The 22,708-nt window shown below is 41.0% G+C and overlaps 1 protein-coding gene across 24 annotated transcripts in view; it reads right to left on the bottom strand.

The window, feature by feature from the left end:
* Positions 1–1,387: 1,387 nt before the first annotated feature.
* Positions 1,388–22,708, bottom strand: part of ELMO1 (engulfment and cell motility 1) — a 523,658-nt gene continuing 502,337 nt past the window's right edge. For all 24 annotated transcript variants that reach the window (XM_008536086.2, XM_070616266.1, XM_070616275.1 and 21 more), the window contains 3 exons: positions 20,095–20,177; positions 9,357–9,434; positions 1,388–4,253 (listed from right to left, as the gene is read on the bottom strand). In XM_008536086.2, the coding sequence (XP_008534308.1) occupies positions 4,053–4,253; positions 9,357–9,434; positions 20,095–20,177 (362 nt within the window). In that variant the 3' untranslated portion in view covers positions 1,388–4,052. The remainder of the gene's footprint in view (positions 4,254–9,356; positions 9,435–20,094; positions 20,178–22,708) is intronic.

A 22,708-nucleotide genomic window follows, 5' to 3' on the forward strand; every position in this document is an offset into this window, starting at 1 on the left:
ATCTGCTTACTCACTCATTCCAGAAACACAGGAGTCATTTGCATTCTTCTCTCTCCATCACTTAAAAGCCAGCTAATTCTGCCTCTTTAATACCTTTACTCTTCTCCTCTTTCCCATTGCGTATAACAAAGTCTAGGCTCAAATGGTTCTTGCTCGGGACTATTTCGACCATCTTCTTGTCAATGTCTCTGCTTTCAATTTCTCTTACTCTAATCTTTCCCCCATGTGGGTGTTCTATCTTTTTGATATTTCTGAATGGCAAATTTGACATGACTCCTTTGAGTGCACTCTTTTGCCCTCAGTTGAAAGTCCCTTGCGAGCTATCTGGATTTTCATGATTTGTGCCTTACTTCCTCTGCAGCATTCTTTCCCTTGCTCTACCACATGCATCCTACATACCAGCCACACTGAATGACTTACAGATTCTTGAGTAGTCACAGGTTCCATTCTCTGTTTGTACTCTTTGCTCTACGTGGAATGTCTATCTTTTGCACGGTGAATGTCTTCTCTCCTTCAAGAGCGAATTCAAGTTTCTACTCCTCTCTCATTTTCTCTTACCCCATTTTCAAAAGAGTTGAGCACAATCTCCTTTCTAGTACTCTACTTTGTACATATTGATATAGTGCCACTTACCACACTGCGCTGCAATTACTTGATTTTATATTTGAGTAAATTACTTGATTGTCACTTTCCTGATTTTACAAATTTTGTCATTTTTACAAGCTTTAAATTTACAAGTTTTATTCTTTTTGGATTCCTGGTGTCTAGCTCTAAGTACGTCTTGATTATTGCATGAATATTTTATTTCCTTAAAGTTAAAGGTTCACATTAATCATAAAATATTTAATAACTAAAGCGAAAAGGCACATATATCATTGGGGACAATTGCTTAGTTCCTTATAAGAGCAGGTAGATAAGATATGCTTTAGTTGATAATTAGAAAATGGTTTCGAATGGATTTGCAAATAGACTCAAGAAATATTCAGGATTGCACTTTTTCTTTTGCAATGACCATTAGATTTCCCTACCCTTAAAAGTAGTAACTTTTGGGCTGGCCTGGTGGCTCAGTGGTTAAAGTTCCAAGGGTTCTGCTTCAGTGGCCTGGGTTCATGGGTCCTGATCCTGGGTGTGGGCCTACATCACTCACCAGCCATGCTGTGGCAGTGTCCCACATACAAAAATTGGAGGAAGATTGGTAGAGATGTTAGCTCAGGTCTAATCTCCTCAACACAAAAAAGGACGAGGATTGGGAACAGATGTTAGCACAGGGTGAATCTTCTTCAACAACAACAGAAAGTAGTCACTTCTGAGTTTGAGAGGGTCGATTAATTATCCTTCTCCCTATAGGTTCTGAATAAGAACAGACAGGAATGAAAATATCAGTGGATTCAGATTCAGCAATCAGTTTTATTTCAGTAAAGCTGGAGGATGCAGCTTAGACCTAATGACAAAATCAGGATTCCTACTCCACAGCTCCCTTAGATTTGGTCAATTTGTCTAGGCTCAGAAACCTGTGACAGCAGGAGCTATGCTGGAGATGGAAGGCTCGCTGTCTGGGAACGAAGACTTGACAGTCTAGGGAGAGAAGATGAGGCAGCCAAATATGTACAGTAACCCTCCACCACACTGCCACAAAATGAAGGAATCATGTCCACTCTCAGGATCTCACCAGTCCGAGGGAGGAGGGTCTAAGGAGAAGTAGAAGAAAGCTCTCTTTACAGTCTGGAAAGAGTTACTATCCACTTAATGCACCAAAGCAGGAGTGCCAGAAGAGAGAGGGGCTGGTTCTTTCCAGCAAGGGTCATAGGACAGATGGATCTCTTAAATCCAGAGCTCCTAGGACCTCAGATTATCTTGGTCCAGAGAATTTCCCTTTTCATGGATGGAGTCTGGTAACTCCTAAGTAAAAAATGGTATGACTCTGTCAGCTTTCTTTTATCTGACATTTACCATTTTATCATGATGATACGTAGATCAATAAATGCTCCTGCCATGAAGGACATATGTGTTAATGTCGTCAAAGCTTAATGATTAAGGAAGTGTCAAATTGACACTCAGGTGTGAGTGCTCTGATGGGAAGCATAATTGCCCATGAATTACTATGAATTATAAAGGATTTTTTCCCTGCAATTTATGGAGGGCTGTGAACCACGTCACCCCAACCCAGGTCAATCTGTAATTGCACATCTTGATGACGGTAAATAGCTGTGGCCTGGAGGCATCTAACGCCTCTGCTGCAAGTCCAGAGTGGCTTGTGCTGTGCCATGCTTAATTCTTCATGCTTGGACCTTTATGACATCACTTCCAGCCCTCGGAATTTATGATCCAGATATGCTGCCTGTGGAACTGACCTTGGAAAAATCCTTTGCTGGGCTCTGACCTGTATTTTATTAATTCATAGTTAAATTTATTTGGTCTGGCTTAATTTATTTCCAGTCTATGGGTTTGCATTCTTTTTCATTGTTAAATATGCTCGCTCAAAGTATGATGTGTTTAATTTGGTTAGTTCCATAAACTATATAGTGGTAAGGAAGAAAAAATAAAAAAGAAAGTCATGGTCAGTAGGCAACAGTAAAAAACGAATAGATCATATTTTCACACTGTGTGCCTGATTTTCGCAGTGAGTTGAAATGGTCTTCTCAGAAGTAACATTCTTCACTGATGCACAGAGCCTATGGTGACCTAGCAGTGGTCAAGTCCCCTGGGCTTGTGCTTCTCAAACTTTAAATGCACACAAACCACCTGATTCTGTGGGTCTGGGGTGAAGCCTAAAATGCTGCATTTCCAACAAGCTCCCAGGTGATGCTGATGCCTGAGCAGCAAGAACGTGACTTACCAAGTCAAAACACCAGCGCCCCAACTCATCACAATTAATTTTATTCCACAGCATGTTTAAGGGAATGTTATTCTCAGGAAGATGTTTAGGATTAAAATAATTAAAAAAAAAACTGGAAAGTACACACATTTATGTATCTCTTCTTTTCATTAAATATATATCTGTTTGGCAAAAAATGTTAGACTCTTTTGTACAAAAACAAAGCAAAAAAAACCAAAACAAAACAACCCCAAACCCTTGCAAATTGTCAACATCTGTAATAATTACAATGATGTAAACTTGGATGTCTGACAGCTTGACCATCCTGTGGAACCTGTATTGCAGCAGAAGCCCTCAGGAGAATGTAACACCAAATCCTTAGATAGCAACCGCCTGTCCTAGAGGCATTTAGGTTTAGTACATTAAAGATGTAGCATGACGACTGATATCACCATTTGTGCTTTCAGCTAAGGGGCTAGGAGGGTGTGTGGAAATGAAGAAGGCAGGTCTGGGCGGGGGCCGGGAAAAGAAACCCAAGACTAGCTGGCAAGGAAAGAAGGTTGGTCATGGTCACAGTGCAAATGCAAAGTGGGCATGGGACCTGTGGACTGTGTCTGGGAGACCCAATGCTGGCGAGAACTAGGATGAGGCTGCTGCTGTTGCTCTTGGAACCAGAGAAGAACAGGGCAAGGCAAAGGCTGGGACAGAGAAGGGAGGGGATTTGAAAGCAGATTTCAATTCACATGGAACTGGCAGTATGAGCCAACTCTAGAGAGAATGGGAATGAGGAGGTGGTGTTTGGTCTCCTCAAGTAGCGAGGCTGTTTCTTCCAGACACAAGCCTTGGTGCACTCCCCTCCGTCTGGCAGGCAGGTTTGGGGGCAGTCTGGTGCTGCTGGCTTTCATACTCCAGGAAGGAGGACGTGCCTGTTGGGGTTAGGATGGAAGGGCCCTTTGGCTCTCTTATTGGTGGTGGGTCTTGTTCTTCTCCCACCAGTAGACTGCGGCAATGGGAAGTGACCTAAAGCAATGGAGTCTAGAAACAGGATTGGGGCAGTGAGCAAAACGCCAGGTAGGGGCAGAAAGATGCCAGGGGCTAGAGGTGAGGCCAAAGAAAGTGTTGACCCACAGCTTCCCTTTACCCAAGAGGATTCCAAGCCCTGGGCCGATTTTCATTCTTCTCTCCTGTTAGCTAGATTTTCCAGTTTTGAAGGGGGGTGCTTCTGGGCCTGGCCACTTCAGTTACAGTCATAGACGAAGTCATAGTTGCTGGGCTCCTTGGGGATGGGTGGGGGTGCATCGGGGATCTGAATGTTTTCCAGGTCGAGGAGGCGGAGCTTGATCTCCATGCTGAGCAGGGTGTCCAAGTCATTCCGCGTCAGCTCGCTCATCATGTCTTTCCCCAGCAGCGCATTCAGCCCATCCGTCCAGATACAGTACTGGTGGGAGAGGAGGTGACAAGGATGACTACTGATGACAATTATAAGAGTAGTAACAACAGCTACCACTTACTGATTACTCAGCACGTTCTAGGCTCTGTGCTAAGTATTTTGCCTACATTGTTATTTAATATTTAATATTCACAACATCTCTATGAATTTGACATTTGTTTTATCTTCTCTGTGATACAGTTGAGGAAACTGAGGCACAGAGAAGTTGTGTAACTTGATAGTATGTGGAGTGGGCAGGATTCGAACCTGTGGAATCTGACTCCAATCCTGCACTCTTCTGTGCAAAGAATGCCGCCCTATGTAAGAGCAGGAGGATTTGACTTCTCCGGGATTGTGTAACATAATATCTCTACCGCCCCATCAGTGAGTCTATGATCCTGGACTCAACATTGGGTCAAGTTTGCATCTTTCCTGACTCCAGTCCTGGTTGCTAGTATAGTAGCTAATCTCTGCCTGTCCTACATGATTCCTAGCACTCACAATGACAGCCCCATCCTATCCTGGAGCCGATGGTAGCTCCACCTTTGTATTTCTCAGCAAAAGAGCTAGGAGATAGCCTTCTGTTGCCAACATGTGGTGGACAAAATGGCTAAAATTATTGGGTGATCTTAATGCGAGGTGGCTTGGTTGCCTGTCTGGGGACCTCTTCTGCCCAGATCTCCAGTTCCCAGGGTTTCTCTCTTCCGGGTCTCTGCAGTGTGGTCCCTGGGGATATCACCTGTTTTGGAAAGCCCTTCAGAGTACCCAACTAAGAATTTGGTTCTTTCCTTCTCATAAAATTAATCATATCCTCTGCCTCTCCAGTAGTCTATGAGCTCCTTGAGGAAATGAACTGTGCCTTGTTTATCTGAGGACCTGCCTTACTCCTGTCAGCTTCCATCTCAGAGGCTGGAGTCCTGCCATGACCTGGTATTAGAGCTGTGATACCTGGTGAAAGAACCAGCCTCTGCTACCAGCATCTCAGAAAATTGCCTGCATTCTGGATGTTATACTCTGCTCACAAGTTAGGATGGCCTAGTCCTATATAAGACCTCTTGATAGCAATTGCTCTGCTTTTCCTGTTGTACTTGTATTCCTTCTAGCATGTGCTCTAGATTCCCCTCATTTCTTGCCCTCACTGGGTCAAGTTGCAATTTCAGATCCTAGTTAGCCTGTCCTTTGCACTGTGGTTACCTGGGCTGTGTGCATCAGATCTCAAATAAAAGTACTATAAGACTGCAAACCATATACAAATCTTAAGGCATAGTGATATGATGGAAACCTACAATGATGCATATTGGCAGTACCACTTTTTAAGCTGAAAAGGTGCCCCATGGATGCATTATGAGGCCCTTGTCTGAATACGATAGCCCTCAACTGTCGAACTGTGGTTCTGCCTTGGCTATGTGATCTCAGTCAAAGCATTTAACCCATCTAAACATCAGTTGAGTGCTAAGGGATTTCTGGAATAATTAGTGTCCTCATGAATACCTTAGATTCTGAATACATCTAAACATTTATTTCCTCCTAAATAACTTTGATAAAAATAGATACCTAGGCTCTACCCTGGAGATCCTGATCTTGTAGATCTTGGGTGAGGACATTTTATTTAGAAAAGCTTCCAGCTAATTTTGATGTGCCTCCCGATATGGGTACCGTTGAACTCCATGCCGTCTAGGGCCCCTTCCAGCTCTGACACTGTTTCACTGTATATCCCTAAGCAGTGGGGATTGCTGCTCTTTGTACACAGACTTCTCAGTCCTGGCTAGCTTCCTAGTACAGATTAATTTAACCCACAGGAACACTTCTATGGTGCTTTTCTTTTGAAAAGCAGTAGGCATAGAAAATGTTATTAAAAAGTACATTTACCAATAAATAAAAACTCTGTACTACTGAATCTGAGTCAGAAGTATCAGTATGAACTTATGATGTATTTTGTCTTTAAAAAAACCCCCATAACTCCTAGCTCTCGCCACTAAAAGGCCTAAAAATACTGACCAACCAAGTTGTAATAAGTGTACCTAATGCCCAGATTCTGGCTGATAAATACTGTTTCCTACCAAAAGGGACCAAAACTTCATAGAGAAAAGGTTGGAAATGAATAACATGAGCCTGGAATATCTTGTCATACCAGAATGCCTGAAAGTTGTCAAAGATATCTGGGGTCATGTCAGTAGGACTCAGGAGTCAACAAGAAGCTGATCCTACTTTCCCTAGATAAGATAATTTGGACACTGATAATGACAATAACTGCAACCTACTGAAACACAATTATGTTTAAATCCATAACTTCATAATAATACTCAAACACCAAAAATATCTCATCAATCTCCTTTGGAAGATGCTCATTATTTTGAAAACTGGTAAGAGAGAATCAAGTATTTATTGTGCCTATCATATATAAATTGTATAACCTCAGGTTAACAAATAGCTGATGAAGCCAGTTTCTCTTTATGTAAAAATCCCACTAATAAATGAAGAAGGAATTATAGAACTGGCATATCAACCTTATATAACATCTAATGAATCCAGGGATCTAGGTAATAATCATCAATGGCTGCTAATATCCCCAAATGAGAGACAACCAGACACCGTGGAGGAACACACCACCACTGCTGCTTTAAGTTGAGCCTGAATTTGATTAATTCTCTAACTACCACTTAATAGGAAATACAGGAGACAGATGAACATGTGAAATGATAGCACAGGTTCTGATAGGCAGAATAATACCCTCTTTTCAAATAAAACCATGTCCTACTCCCTGGAACCTGTATGTTAGGTCACATAGCAAAGGATATTAAGGTTGCTGATCAGCTGACCTTAAAAAAGGGAGAGTATCTGGGATTGTCCAGGTGGGCCCAATGTAATCACAAGGGTCCTTAAAAATCAAAGCGGGAAACAGAACAGGAGAGAGAAGGATTTGACTATGGAAGAGGTCAGAAAGATACAGCATGAGGACTCAACCCACTATTGCTATACATAGATGGAAGCCAGAAGCCAAGGAGTGTAGGTGGCCTCTAGAAGTGGAAAGGGCGAGGATGTGGATTTTCCTCCAGAGCTTCCCAAAAGAAATTAAGTCCTTTTAATACCTTGATTTTAGCCCAGGAAAGTCTTCATCAGACTTCTGACCTCTAGAATTTTAAGATAATAAATTTATGTTGTTTTAAGCCACTAAATTTGTGGTAATTTGTTAAAGCAGCCATGGTAAACTGATACACAGAATTATAATTAGCAAAATCTAGACTATTGGCAATGTTACTAGACAGATGACTTGGTTTTTTCAATGAATAAATTGCAAGGAAAATGCTTGTGAGAGATGGAGAGAGACACAGAGAAGGGTACCTATAGATTCAAGGAACCCGAAGAAACATGTTAACCAATTGTTATGTATGGATCTTATTTGCATTCTGATCTGAATAAAGTATAAAAGAAAAAGCACACAAATGCAACAATTGGAGAAATCTGAAAAGTGACTGCGTATGGTGGTATTTGAATGTTATAAAACTAGGTGTGATAATGGTATTGTAGTTATGTTTCAAAGTGGACTCCATGATTTAGAGATTCACACAGGAATATTTACAAGTAAAACGATATGATATCTGGATTTGCTTTGAAAATAATCGGGGGTTGGCAGCTGGGTGTGGGTGGGGTATAGACGAAACCAGATTGGCCATGAATTGATAATTGCTGAAGCTGAGTGATGGGCATTGGCAGGAACCTATGAATTCAGGTCCTGCTTTCTCCCTTCCTAGCTACACAGTGCAGGGGCCAAAGAGAATGGGTTTCTGGAACAAGATTGCCACGATTTAAATCCCAGCTCCATCACTTACTACTTGTTTGACCCTGGACAAGTTTCTTAACCTCTCTGTGCCTCATTTCCCTCTTTGATAAAATGGAGATAATATTAGTTTGTGTCTTTTAGAATGATATGAGGATTAAGTGAGGTGAAGGATGAAAAGGTGCCTGGCACAGAGTAAGCCAGGCTAGTTATCTGGAATTAGCGTACACTGGGGAAAACAGCCCTGCATAGATTTCAATAATATCTACAGTTCTACTATTTTAAGTAGTTTTCTATACAGCTTTATACATGTTGAATATGGTGGCCTAGGTACAACCATAATTTTATTTAGAAAAAGAAACAGTAGGACACAGCATCTATTTTCAGGAAGATGAAGACAAAGTCATACCCTTCTGCAAACTAAATGTCAAGTAACAGAATTATATTTAAGCACCATTCTAAATGCAGGATTTGTGTCTAATCTTTCCTATCTCTTTGGGATGTACAATTTGATTCAAAAGCTTCAAACCAGTGAAAACCAGATACTGAATAACTTCTAAATGAGCTAAATCTCCTGGGGAAACAGGGAACAAAAGTCAGATTCTATTAAAATGTTCCTTTCTAAAAGCTGTTTATGCAACCACACGCAAAACAAAAATTTGAATGGTATCATCTAAAAATAAGAGTTTCAAGTGATGTTGGCTTCTAGTTTACAAGAGAAAAGTTAACTCAATCATAGCTGCTGCTTCATCTTACAAATGTATTTTCCTAGATTTATGCTAAATATTTTAAATATAGCTGACAGCGTGCTTCAAGAAGAGAAACAAATTATACATATAACAAGATGTCAAAAAGGAATAAAAGCGTCTCAAAAATAAAATTCCAACAGCAGAGACAGCCCTAAATCTCTCAAAATAACTTAAAGAAACATGGAAGAAAATCTACTCCATCAACTCTTTTAAAGAATAGAGACAAGTTCATCTTGGGAAAATCCTGACCAAAATTAAATATTCCATAAAAGCCAAAGCTGTAACCAGGGCCGCTTCTTCCTCCACAATTATGCCCTTGCGGAGTATGAAGCATTTGTACATTCTTTTTCTTAACCATGAACTACTTACTGATCAAGCTAGTAAGAAGTTGAACCTGTTATAACTGGCAGGTTTTCAAGATGTTTCCATTTTATTCCAAGTCAACAAGATGTTTCGTTGTTCATGATTTTCCTCAGGTGGGCTTTTTTTTTTTTTAATTTCTTTCTTTCCAATATTTTTCTCCTGCTTGTTTTTCTAGAGAAAATGTGACATTCTCTCATAAATTAACCCCACTGAGACCCTTACCTCATGCTTGTCAGGAGCTATGAAGTTCAGCTGGCAATTTGAGTCATACAAGATGGAGAAAGCAAGTTCCAGCACCTCCTACAAGAGATTGGAGAAAACGCCACATAAGGAAAATTGGCACATTCGTTCTGTAGTTACAAATGGCTGCAGACTGAATGTGGAGTGGGGCCTGCCGCATATCCAGACAAGGGAAGCAGCAATGAAGCTGCCGGGAGGAAGAAGCATGATTTTCAAGGTTCACAACACATTTCCTTCTCTCTATTCAGGGGAGGTCTGCATGAACCATCGCATTTAATTCTCAAGACAGTCTATGTAGCAAGTGTTATCATTCCCCCTTTACGGGAAGGAGCTTAGAGAGGTTAAATGAGTTGTCCAAAGCCACACAATCCCAAAGCTGTGCTACTCTCCTTTCTTCAGCCTTCCAGGGAGACCATGAAAAATGGTAAACTCTTTCCCAATCAGCACCATTAAGGGCTGCTCCATCTTTGATCACCTCCAAACAGACAGATGCCCATAGGAGTATGAACTTCCTAAAACGTGGAAACTATGTAGGAAGTAATGAGGCTTCTGGGTGAATCCATTACCTTTAGGCAACTTGTCTGTCCTTTGATCTTTGAACTACAGTATAGCAAAGGCTACACAAAACTTAGATTTTATTCTATAGCAGCTGCAGGGTATAAAGGAGAAGCTTGGGCCCAAAGTCAGAATACCTGGGTTCATTCATTGGGGAGCATCTACTGAGTGGAGACTATGAGCCTGACCCAGAGGACTAAGGACTAAGTGACACTGTCATTTCATTGTAGCTGAATGACCTTGGCCAATACACTCAGTATCATGTCTAATATGTACATTAAAATATACTTCTCAAATTGTACGCACTGTACAATATTGGGTACAAGATTATTCTATTGGTCCGAAAAGTCAGCAGGATATAACTTTGGAACACAAGAGTCATCGCACATGTCAACACCCTAATGGCTCCTAATGTGGAGAGGAAGGGCCAAGGGTATCCACATTGGTGCTCTGTGTTGTTATAATGCACACATGCTAGCCTACCTTCCTTCTTTGTATCTGTATTAGGCACCACTGATGACCGCCCCTCTTGCCCCTGCTGTGATCTGGAAGCTGCATTCTCAGTAACTGCTCACACAGGAGGCATTCTTTCTTAGTGGGGGGTAGATCAGTCTCTCCACATCATTTCTGCCTTAACATCTGTTAGAGGATTTGCCTTTGGCTGGTAACTCACACTAAGAATGCCCCAGAAAGAAGATGGGAGGCAGGAAGATGAGGTCAATGCCTCCAGATTTTAGAATTTCACGTGGGTTGAATTCTTCCAAAGTGAACTCCGAAGGCCCAGTGTTAGTTGGATGCCTCTCCCGACACAGTCAACCATCAGGCTATTTGTGGCTCTTGTGGAGTTCATCTATGTCTGGCTCGCCTCCAGCTGTCCCCTCATTCAGAGGGGGCAGCTCTTGTTCTGAGCTCAGACCTACCAGAATCTTACTCTGTCATGGCCTTCTCACCCTGCCAGAAATAGAAACAAGTGAAGGAAAGAATGCCAAGTCATGGAACAGGAGCTATTCTGCAGAACTACCCCTCCCCTCATTTTTTATTTTTTTTTCCTTAAGCCTCCATTCAGGCCTGCCCAGTGAAGACTGACCACATTAAAAAGTGCTCACTAAAACAAATAACGAAAAACAATTTTTCCATTAAGTTTGGTATCTCTCTTTGTTCTTTTAATGAAAATGGACATAGGCCCTACCAGTGGTACCATAAATTGGGGTCATTCCTTTAAAAAACTCAGTAAGGCAATCCATATCAAGAACCAGGGATCCCACTCCTGCGTTATTCCTAAAAAAATTCAAAAGCAAGCAGAAGCAATAAACATTATTATCTGTAAGCACATAATATGAGACACTAAATGCCCTCCCTTCTTTGGGTAAATCATTAAAGAGATAACAAATTAGCAACTCAGAGAATTATACTCAGCCAGCCATTCAATATGATAATTATGAAGATCTGATCTTAAGTGAAAAAAAGCAGAAGAAATGAACATTATTTACATATGGGTCACAACTATGAACAATTCCTACTTGTGGACAGAGCCTGGAAGCAAATATGTGAAATGAAAATAATTATGTTAAGGTGCTGGGATCATAGGTGATTATTTTCTTCTTTCAAAAACCTTAAAACATTTTTTCAATAAAATGTTAAGTTCTAATCTCATAAATTCATAAAAATTGTTGTTCTTAAATTATGAACATTGATATAAATGATGATTTCCTAATATTAGTGTCATTCATTGCAAAAACTCTGACTCATACTTGAGAGATTGGAGAGAGAAAGGAGAGGGTGGGCTTTGCTTTTGAACAACCAGTCCATATATCACAGCAGCACTAGGGGACCCTCAAAGGTCAGTAGGAAAAGGGGAAAATCATGAATGAATTTCTGGGCTGGCACTGGACAACTGCTGCTTTGCTTAGGGCAGTCACATGGTGAATGATCTCCTTGCCAATGATAGCCAGCGTGAATACCATCAGAGCCAAACAGTCTCTTGACTAGGTGCTGAAGTCACTTGAGACCAGAGTGTCAGTGTGGTCGTCCTTGTGACACTTTCTCTTCTGCAGGGGCATGCAGAAGGAAGAAAAAAGAGAGGGCCTGAAAACTTTGGGCTTTGCCTTCTAAGGCATATGCTGGTGAAGACAGGAATGAGCGGAGCTGTCGTGACCTAGATTCCTGATAAATACAGCAGGAAATGGGGAATTCGTGAGAATGTCAATCCCCACTTTAATTTCACCACAGCTGCCTGGGAGGGGTGGGAGGAATTAATTCTCTGAACTGCACACCTGCGTTAAAGGCTGCTATCACTTATAATGAGTTTTATTGACGTCCCTGGTTTGTTGTCATTGAGTCATTGGTGGAGGGCAGCTCTTCAGCACCTGGAGCAGGGAGGCTGCAGAGCTGGGAGAGATGGCACCTCTTGGGCTAACACTCCAGAAGCTGCCACCTGTCCAAACTGTCTGTGAGGGAGAGAGGTGCCAGAAGGTGGTGGAGTAAGCAGTCACGGATCTGGGGCAGTGTCCCCCTCAGGGACCTCTTGTCACACACCACAACACTCACTTAGACAGCTGACGCTCTGGGGCTTTGCTACTCACTACCTAAGGTCTTTTATTCCCTCTGGATTTAATTCAGTGAAAAATTATGTCTAGGAGCAGCTTATCTTGATCCTCTGTTCTGCTAATTCACATCTCCCACCTCATCAAGTAAAGGAAGGCCCAGATGGGTGACTTCTGGGGATAGAGGAAGCAGGAAGAACTGATGATCCTTCCCCACCCTGGGGCCTCTGACCCTGTACTCAAACCTCTGGGCCCAAGACTAGTGACGAGGCACGCTGGGTCAGGGGATGCTCAGAGAAATTCTGGGCATGAATAGCACCTTGGTTTGGGGACTTCTGTCTTCCGTGGGTCAAATAACGGATTGACTGAATACAAAAGTAGAGTTTTATACAAGGTATTTTCAGTATAAAGCACTGGCTGCAATTCCTTATATTATTTTAGGATGACTTGCCTCATTTGGCCATTTTGCACAGCATTCACTTTAACTATACTGGTTCTCTACCATCTGTCTAGGTCATCTTGAAGGCCAAGTATTTTGATTAAAGACACAAGAAATAACTTGGCATGTGTATGTGCTAAATATGGCCATAGAAATAGTAGTAGATTTCATAGCTATGATACACTGCTTCTCATCTATATGCCTAAGAGTTTGAGTTTCTATTTTAGAAGACAAAAGTCACTCATTCATAATAGTACATAATAATAGAAGATATTACCTTCTTCAGGCAGCCATAACTTTCTGGCCCCAATCTATCTTAGCATTATCAGCCAATCATTTTCCAACTCAGTTTCTTCTCTCGGTCCCCATCAATCCTCTACTCTGAAGTCAACTTTTCTCAGAGGATGCTCTTTCATGTTTTGAAAGGCCCCTTTGCCTTTTCACATACTCTTTCCTCCTCCTGGAAAGTCTTCCCCTCACTTCTCCATCTTATCAATTCCTTTTCAAAACCCAGCTCAGACATCATTTCCTCCATGAGCCTTTCTCAAGTCTCCCAGGCTCTCCCTGTGTTTAAATTTACTGAGGCATAGACAACCTTGGATTGTAATTGCATGTTGATACATAAGTCTTATATCTACTAGACACCCAGGGACAGGGGCCAGGTCGTATTTATCTTTGGATTCCTATCATCTGGCACAGGCCTGGTATAAAGAAGATACTCAATACAGTTACTGAATGAATGACGAATGAAGTAAATCCAAGTAAAAGGCCTTTTGGTTAAGACAAGTGTTTTCAAGCTGGTGCTAGAACATCAGCTTCTAATTTCAGGTTCATGAATCACACTGGAAAAATAAAAGCTGGATTCTGGGACATGGTGAGATGGAAGCTACTCTTAGATCAAACACATTCTACTCGAATCAGTGAGATCTGGTCAGATCTTCCCTCTGGTGACTACGTGTAGACTGTTTAACTCTATACTCGAAATACAGTGGGATAAGCACTGGGAATGCCCACTTTCAAAAAGACAGCAACAAATCAACTTTATAAATTACAGAGTTTGAATTTAGGTTCCTTAATCCTTAAAAATCAAATTCTTCCAATTGAATTTCCACTCACCCACGGCAATTTTTTTCAAGTCTCAGAAATTTCCTAATCTCCCTATGAAGAAGCCAGTACCTTTTGTCTCCACAGAAATTCGCTGACCTCTGTTAAACTTGCTAGACTCTAAGCTCCAGGAAGACAGGGTCATGCCTGCCCTGTTCATCACTCTGTGCCCAGAGCTGTCAGATCTCAGGTGCTCCGATGCTGCCTGAGTGAATGACTCTATGAACAAATGCCTCTGCCTCAAGGGAAAGGATCAGTTCCCAAGGCCTTAGACAGTGTCCAGCATATCAGGTGCTGAATCAGTGAGAAGTACTGTTAGTTACCAATATTTTGCTATTAACAAAGTGTCTCCCTTAAGGATGCTAATGTCTCAGTTAGCCTTGCTCAGCCATTAAACTAACTGAAAGTCCTGTGGCACAAAATGTCAGAACCTACTCTCCAGCTGGAAAAACTGTCCAAAGAGCCAGCAACATGCCTTGGTTGCTGCCCACTACCTTGCACTGACAGACCTCCTAGACACATTTTGGTCAACTCTCCTTTTAAGCTGCAGGTCTCCCCTTTCCTACCTAGAAGCCCCAGAGGTAGGAAGAAGCAGGCCTCCAGAGTGCTGGAAGAAGGGGTGTAGATGTGGAGGGTTGAGGAAGTAAATTCTTAGAACTGTGGTTTTCCTTTCTGCCTTTTGATGTTTTGTCTGATGAACCAGGTGTGTGAACACTATAAGAATTGTGAGACAATTTTCATGCGTATGCAAATGAAAGAGCCAGGCTGGCAACTGAATCTCTCAGCCCTCAAGGCAGCCTGGAAGACCTGGGGGTGGCTGGAACATCTGGGCCAGTGAATCCTGGGAATTAGCTTTCAATTGCAGTCTTATCTATGTGCTTATAGCAGTGGGCCCCCCTTATCCACCCACCCACCCACCCACCTATGCATCCACCCATCCATCCATCTATCATCCATCCATCCATCCCCATCATCTATCTATCATCCGTCCATCTATTCATCCACCATCAATCCATCCATCCATCCATCCATCCCTCCAACCATCCATACAATTTCCTATGAGTGCCATGACAATGAAAAGAAAGTTGGAAAATGTCATTTATTCTGTTTTGTGGGTCTGCTCAAATGAGATAATCATCTCCACATCTGTTCTGATGTTAGTAACTTGTGTCTCTCTCATTTATTCTTGGTTAGTCAGGCTAGAAGTTTACCAATTTTATTCATCTTTTCAAAGAATGAAGTTTCACTTTTTTTTATTTTCTCCACTGTTTTCCTGTTTTCAATTTCATTGATTTCTACTCTAACATTTATTATTTCTTTTTTTCTGCTTGCTTTAGGATCAAATTGTTCTTCCTTCTCTAGTTTTATAAAGGGGAAACTTTATTAATTTTAGATTTTTCTTCTTTTCTAATATATGCTTTTAATGCTATAAATTTCCCTCTAAGCATTGCTTTTGCCTCATCATGCACGTTTTGATAAGTTATATTTTCATTCTTTTTAGTTTAAAACATTTTTACATTTCTCTTGAGACTTCTTCTTTGAACTATGGGTTATTAGAAGTCTGTTCTTAAATTTCCAAATATTTGGGGAGATTTTCCAGCTATCTTTCTGTTATTGATTTTTAGTTTAATTCCATTGTGATCTGAGAACATGTTTTCTATTCTTTTAAATTTGTTAAGATGTATTTTATAGCCCAGAATTTGGTCTGGTCTATGTTGGTGAAGGTTTCCTGTGAGCTTGAGAAGAATGTGCATTCTGCTGTTGTCAGGTGGATTTTCTATTAATGTTAATTTGATCAAGTTGATTGATGGTGCTGTTTAGGTCATCAAACTCCTTATTGATTTTTCTTCCCACTTGATCTATCAATTACTGACAGAGGGGTATTGAAGTCTCCAGTACAATAATAGATTTGCAAATTTCCCTTTTCAGTTCTATCAGTTTTTCCTTATGTATTTTGATATCTTTGTCCATCCCATTACTTTAACCTATATTCATCTTTATATTTAAAGGGGGTTTCTTGTATAAAACATACAATTGGGCCCTTTTTAGTCCACTCTGACAATCTCTGTATTTTAATTGGTGTATTTAGACCATTGACATTTAAAATGACTACTGATATCATTAGAATAATATCTGCCATATTTGGAACTCTTTTCTATTTGTTGCATTTGTTCTTTGTTTCTTTCTCTCTCTCTTTTTTTTTTTTTTTTACCTTCTCCTGTTTGACTATCCCAATTCCTCCCTCCTGTCCCTTGTGACTTTGTTGTCATTTATTTCACTTATCCATATGCTATAAGCATCCAACACATTGTTACTATTATTACTTTAAACAAAGAGTTGCCTTTTACATGGATTAAGGATAACAAAAATAAATATTTTTATTTTACCTTCATTTATTCTTTCTTTGATGTGCTTTCATCCTTATGTAGATCTAAGTTTCTCACCTATATAATTTTCCTTCTGGTTGAAGAACCTCTTTTAACATTTCTCACAGATCAGGTCTGCTGGCAATGAACTCCCTGTTTTTGTTTATCTGAGAAAGTCTTTATTTCTCCACTTTTGAAGGATAATTTCATTGGCTATAGAATTCTAGGTTGGTGGGTTTTTTCTTTCAACACTAAATATTTCACTCTACTTTCTGCTTGCTTGCATACTTTCTGATGAGAAATCCACTTTAATTTTTATCTTTGTTCTTCTATAGGTAAGGTGTTCTTCCCATTCTTGTTTCTTTCAAGATTTTCTCTTCATCTTTGGTTTTCTGCAGTTGGAATATGATATGCCTAGGTGTGGTTTTTGAGTATTTGTCCTGCTCAGTGTCCTCTAAGATTCCTGGATCTGTGGTTTGATGTTTGTCATCACTTTTGGAAAGTTCTTGCCCATTATTGTTTCAACATTTCTTCTGCTCTATTCTCTTTCTTCTGGTATTCCAATTATATGTACGTTATTCCTTTTGCAATTTTCCCTCAGTTCGTTGATGTTCTGTTTTTTTCATTTTTTTCCCCCTCTTTGCATTTCAGTTTAGGAGGTTTCTATTGATTCTTCAAGCTCATTAATCCTTTCCTCAGCTATGTCAAGTCTACTGATGAGACAATTAAAAGCATTCTTTACTTCTGTTACAGTTTTTTATTCATATCCTTTCCTTTTGATTCATTTCTGGAGTTTCCATCTCTCTGCTTACATTACCCATACGTTCTTTCATGTTGTCTACTTTTTCCAATAGAGCCTATAACGCTTTTAATCATAGTTATTTTAAATCCTCTGTCTGATAATTCCGACATCTGTGTCATATTGGAGTCTGGTTCTGATGATTGCTTTGTTTCTTCAGCTTGTTTTTTCTTGCTTTTTGGCAGGTGTGCAATTTTTTTGTTGAAATCCAGACATGTTGTATCAGGTAATAGGAAGTGAGATACATAGACCTTTAAAGTGATGATTTATGTTAATCTGGCAATGAATTGGGATATGTTTAATGTTTTCTGTAGCTATAAGTGCCGGAGGTTTCTAATTCCTCTAGTATCCCTGTTTTTGTCTCTTCTCCCGACTTTGGGCTTCCCTAAGTACTCCTCCTCAGAGAGAGTTTGTCTCTTGCAGATATTTCAGCTATAATCCACTGTTATTATTTTGGAGTCCCGTTGGTGTGGTGGTAGGATATGGGTGAGGGATAGCATTCTATACTTTTCCAATTAAATCTCCACGTTTTAGGGGTTTTATATCTTGTGGCTGTCACCTTCTTAAGTGTTTCTCTAGTGATAGAGCTTTTTCCCATGCCCTCTTCCCTTTCCCTGGGCTGCAGAGTTTCCTATCCATTTCCTTAAGGCTCTGACTACTGTTAATTCTGTCTCCCCCAACCCCAACCCCGCAGTTGAGATAGGAAGGCTAAAATGGGATGCAATGGGAGAAATTCCCTTCCCCTCGCTGAAAAAAAGATCTGGAGAACAACACTTTGTTATGGAGAAGGCTGTGGCAAATTTCATCATTGTGCTCTCCTTTCTTCTGCCAGAGCCAATGTGGGGTGGGGAGTCTTTCTCTGATCTTCACTTTGAGAATATGCTAGGGTTACTGGAAGTAAAGCCCATGAAAGTATGCCCCTCCCAAGACTGTAATCCTCAAGAGTTTCTCACTCTCACTAGCCCACAGTCAGCCTATAGCAATTCATCGGAAATGCCATTTAAGTGATCCTACAGTTTACGGCTCCAGTGGATTCTGCTCCAGGTGAGCAGTTCTGGCTGTGACTTGCTAGATGCACATAATTCTCCAGATTTCAGGATGGTAGTGTGCCCTGCAACCTCACTTCTCTATTAGGCCCAAGACAATTGCTGATTTTCACTTTATTCAGTTTCTTCTTACTGTAAGGATAGGAGTGACAACTCCTAAGCACTTTACACATTGGGGATGAAACCACAAGTCCCACCACACCTATTTTATATAATTCTCTCTGTCCCTACTCAGAATTCTTGGATCCTGGCAGACTGCTTTACTGCCACCTATACCCGTCCTGACCTTCTCTGGGTTATAGACTCTTGTTCTTGCCAATTTCCTCACATTGTTTCCTGCTCAGCTCCAAGTGTTACATAACCACAGGGACCTCAGCTGGAGTTGAGCAGAGCCAGTGTTCTCAAGATTGTGCTCTACATATCAGGTGGTATTGAAGGAAGGCAGCCACACAGGAGGCAAACGATGAAGGTTGGGGACATGCTGCTAGACTTAAGAATGCTCCTCTGGAATCTGATGAGCTGTAGAATCCCTGTTTCCCCACATCATGGAGAGGAGAGAAATGCTGTGTAGCAGATGACCCACAGATTCTTAGGCATGCCCTTATATCACTATGCTTTCAATTAAGTGCATTAGATGATAGTGTTGTGGCAGGCTTGACAAAGAAGGAGTTCACATGGATTTGAGGTGAGTTATACTTATGTAACTTAAGAAGCAAAGGTCTTGCTATCAGCCTCCTTGGCAGTATCCACTCTCCTCTGTCTTCCTAAACAGTACTTTTGTAAGTACTTTTGCTTTTCCGTAATCATAGATAGAGTCAGTCTATGCAGACATGAATTCCTCTTTGCCTTATAATGTTTGAAATTACAGAGCAGAGATTATTCATGTTAACCCTGATTGATAAGTAGGATGTGCATAATGTTGGTACTCCTCTTAGATACTCACACTGAGCAGTGAAGAAGCAACCTATTGATCTACGTGATATTTTTGATATCAAGGTGGCTGAAGCACCTAGATCAATCTGGGTAATTTTGTTACTGGATGGGTACTATGTATCACAAGATGCCAAGAGGCATAAAGAAAGAATTGGCTCCCTAATGGGCCCTCCAAGGGCAAAGACTTCCAAACCTGGGGCAAAGGAAATGCTTCCATTTTTTCAGATAATGCCTCCTCCCACACCCTCTGTTATGGAACATGGGCTGTCATGGTGAATAGCAATTGGCAAACTAGGAGGAGAGGGTTAAAATGATTGCAATGCGAGGAGGATTTAAGAAATATACACCTTTGGGGAAATTTTCTCCTTTAAGCTGGGTTTGAGCTATTTCACCACACTTTCCATGATGCTGAAGGATATCAGGCCCTTAAAAGTTTTCTAAAATGTTTTGAGTCTTATGGTCTCTGCCTTTCCCAGCCTTCACTGAGACCTCAGACAGGCTACTAAGGGGATGATAACAGCAGGAAAGAATGAAAGAGACTGAAGAGAAGGGAGAATATGAATATAAATGGGAGATTAGGAGAGGCCTAGAGAATGGATGGGGATGAGCAGAGAAAGCTTGAGAGAGGACTAGCTGACAGTAGTGAGAGGACAATTCCTAGGGCTGGAAGTAGACAGGAAGTGAGAGAATGGAAGAGATGGTTGGGATTCAACAAATGATCAGGGAGAGAAAGAATGAGGCTACGAGATGTGAAAGGAATCAGGAAAGGAAGAAAGAGAGCCAAGTGAGAGATGTGCAACAGCATGCGTGTGTGCATGCGTGTGCGCGCACGTGCACACACACACAAGCATTGCTACTAAAAAAGGGCTGGGCCCACTATAGTCGCTGACTGCATTGTACAGACACAACTATTTGCAATAATTTGGAAATCATACCTTGTTTTGTTTAAGGGCACCTTTCTCTTTCATATGAGGGCAGTCCTTTCCCGTCACCACAGCTTTGATATCTGCCACCGGCACTGCAATTCATAAAAGAAAATGAGAGTAATTACACCATGTGAAAGCTTAGCTGTCAATAAAGAAGCCGGACTAAGCATGGAGTCTTCCAGTGCAGCTACTATTCCCAGAAACGACTGCAAAAAGAGAAAAGAAGTGAAAAGAAGATGAGAAGTCAGGCAGTGTCCCCAGACTAGAAACTAAGATATATGCTTATATTCTGGTAAAAAGCATCCCTGGGGAGAAAAATCTATGATCATAAGCAGAATTTGGTTCTCAAAAACAAATATCTAAAAAAAATCCCATCCGAGTTTTGTAAAAAGTGATGGTATTGGAAACAGCAGTAAAAATAATAGCAATAGTGGCACTAATTCTGATATTATGGAGGGCATCCAGGTGCCAGGAACAATGCCAAGTGCCTCACATATATTAGCATCTCTTGCTACAGTATCTATCTTGATTCAGTTTCTGAGTTTTGGACAATAAAGGAAAGCAGCTCTATTGTAAAATATTTATCTGCATCTAAACAGTCCTGAACTCTCACTCTCCAAATTCTCGCTCTCTACCGTCTCATTAATTCTCACGACAGTTCTGTGAGGCAGGTTTTATTCCCCCTATTTTATAGACAACAAAACAAAACTCAATTAAATAAAGGGAGCATTCCTTTTTGTTAGGAAAATGGTAGCTGGTATTTATCTTGGAGATCTTGAGAATAATGCAGTTAGATAAAATGATGCTATCTCACGTCTTACTCAGGACTCGGAGGAAGATAAAAGACATGGAAAGGTTTCTGCATCTAAAACTTTGGTTAAGATCATCTGAGAGAGAGAAGGCAGTAGGATGGTTTGGAACCTTAATTTAAAAAAACTGTGAAGTCATCTGTCCCTCACCAATCCCTAATCTTTCAGTCCCACAAGGGACTGTGAATCTAGGGGGGCCCTTGGGGCCCAGCCTTTAGCATCTGTAGAAGCTTCGAGTAGTCAATTTTTCAAACTCCCTTAATGATGAAGATAATGAGAGATTTCATAATTAAAGTTCACACATTTTTACTGGGGAATTGGGTTGTGGGAGTGATATTTATACGAAATAAAATTATAAAATATATGGAATATCAAAACGATACAATAGGAAGGTCCCTTAAAAATTAACATTTTCCAGGTACCCTAAAATTCCCAAGAACTTTGTCCAAACCTGTTGACACCTCTAGAACTTGCTCTAACCCTAGAGAAGAGTGAGGCTGTGATGAACTCTTCCAGGAATCCCTGTAGGCACCCCCTGTTCTCTGTCCCACCATGTCTGCTCCTTCATCTTGCAGTCCTGATTCTAGAACACTTTGGTAGACATTATTTGTACCCACTAATATCTGGCTTTCCTCTCCTTTGGGTATATGGAAGACTATACTCCCTAGCAACCTTTGCAATTAGGTGGGGCCATATGATTAGTTCTGGCCACTGAAATGTGAGTGGCAATGGCATGTCTCTTTTCTTCCCTAAGGCAGTGAAAAGTCCATGTCTACCAGCCTCTCTTCCCCAGTTACAGAAACAGAAGAGGCCACATGTCCCATGGTGCAGCTATAGGAAGGCAAAGTAGCCATAGGCCTGTGTCCCTGAGTGACTGTGTGGAGCAGTCTTTTGACAACCCACATCAGGTATGTAATGTGAGCAAGAAATAAACTCTTTTTGTCCTAAGCCACCGAGATTTTGGGGTTTTGTGTTCCTGCAGCATAATGTAGCAATGCAGCCTACCCTGAGTGGCATAACCCTTTACCTTGGATGCCTTTTCTGCCTCCCTTTGGCCCCTTTGGATTGGCGTCTTCCTGTAATTGATCCCCATGATTCATCAGTCTACCTTTGACCACCACCACCGACTTCAGCTCTCCTCAAATCCATTTTCATCACCAACGATCAGCTCTGTTCCCCTCAGTGGCTGATCTGACTGCCTAATCACTAACCCTGGAGGGGACACGTGGGCGCTTTGGGAAGCTGGGTTTACTTTTCAATGGAAAATCCAGTGAATTTGATGTAATTAACATACCAATTCAAAAAACCTTCTCAAGCTTCAGATGGAGTTTGAGTCACAAGTCCACTTTGTAGAAAGCCTTTTGTTGTATAATACATAATGTGGTCAATGGACTAGAGCGAGTGTCTACAACTTATAAATAGTAAGTTACCCCTTGGTTTTGAAAACCCACCATATGGAAGAGGATAAGAGTAACACAAAGTCCATCATGGGAGCAGTCTTCAGAATCTCTAATGAGAAAGCTTCAGGGGAGAAAAGGCTCTTTTCCACCATGCTTGTGGCAGTACACATTTTATGTTTTTTTATATGCATTGTTCCCTGTCAAGGAGATAAGCTGCTAGATTACTCACAGGATTATGCCTAAAAGGAAAACACAAAATTCTAAAAATACAGCGTGGCTTTTAAAGGTTGCTCTTTGCATAGTTTGTCTCTAGATGCAATGGGAAGATTAGGCATCAGAAGGGCTAAAATGCCATCCTCTCTATTCCTGTGAGCAAAACCAGACTCAAGTCCCTTGAATCTACCTCTAAGGAGG

This window comes from Equus przewalskii, chromosome 4, assembly GCF_037783145.1.
Source record: "Equus przewalskii isolate Varuska chromosome 4, EquPr2, whole genome shotgun sequence".
NCBI lineage: Eukaryota > Metazoa > Chordata > Mammalia > Perissodactyla > Equidae > Equus > Equus przewalskii.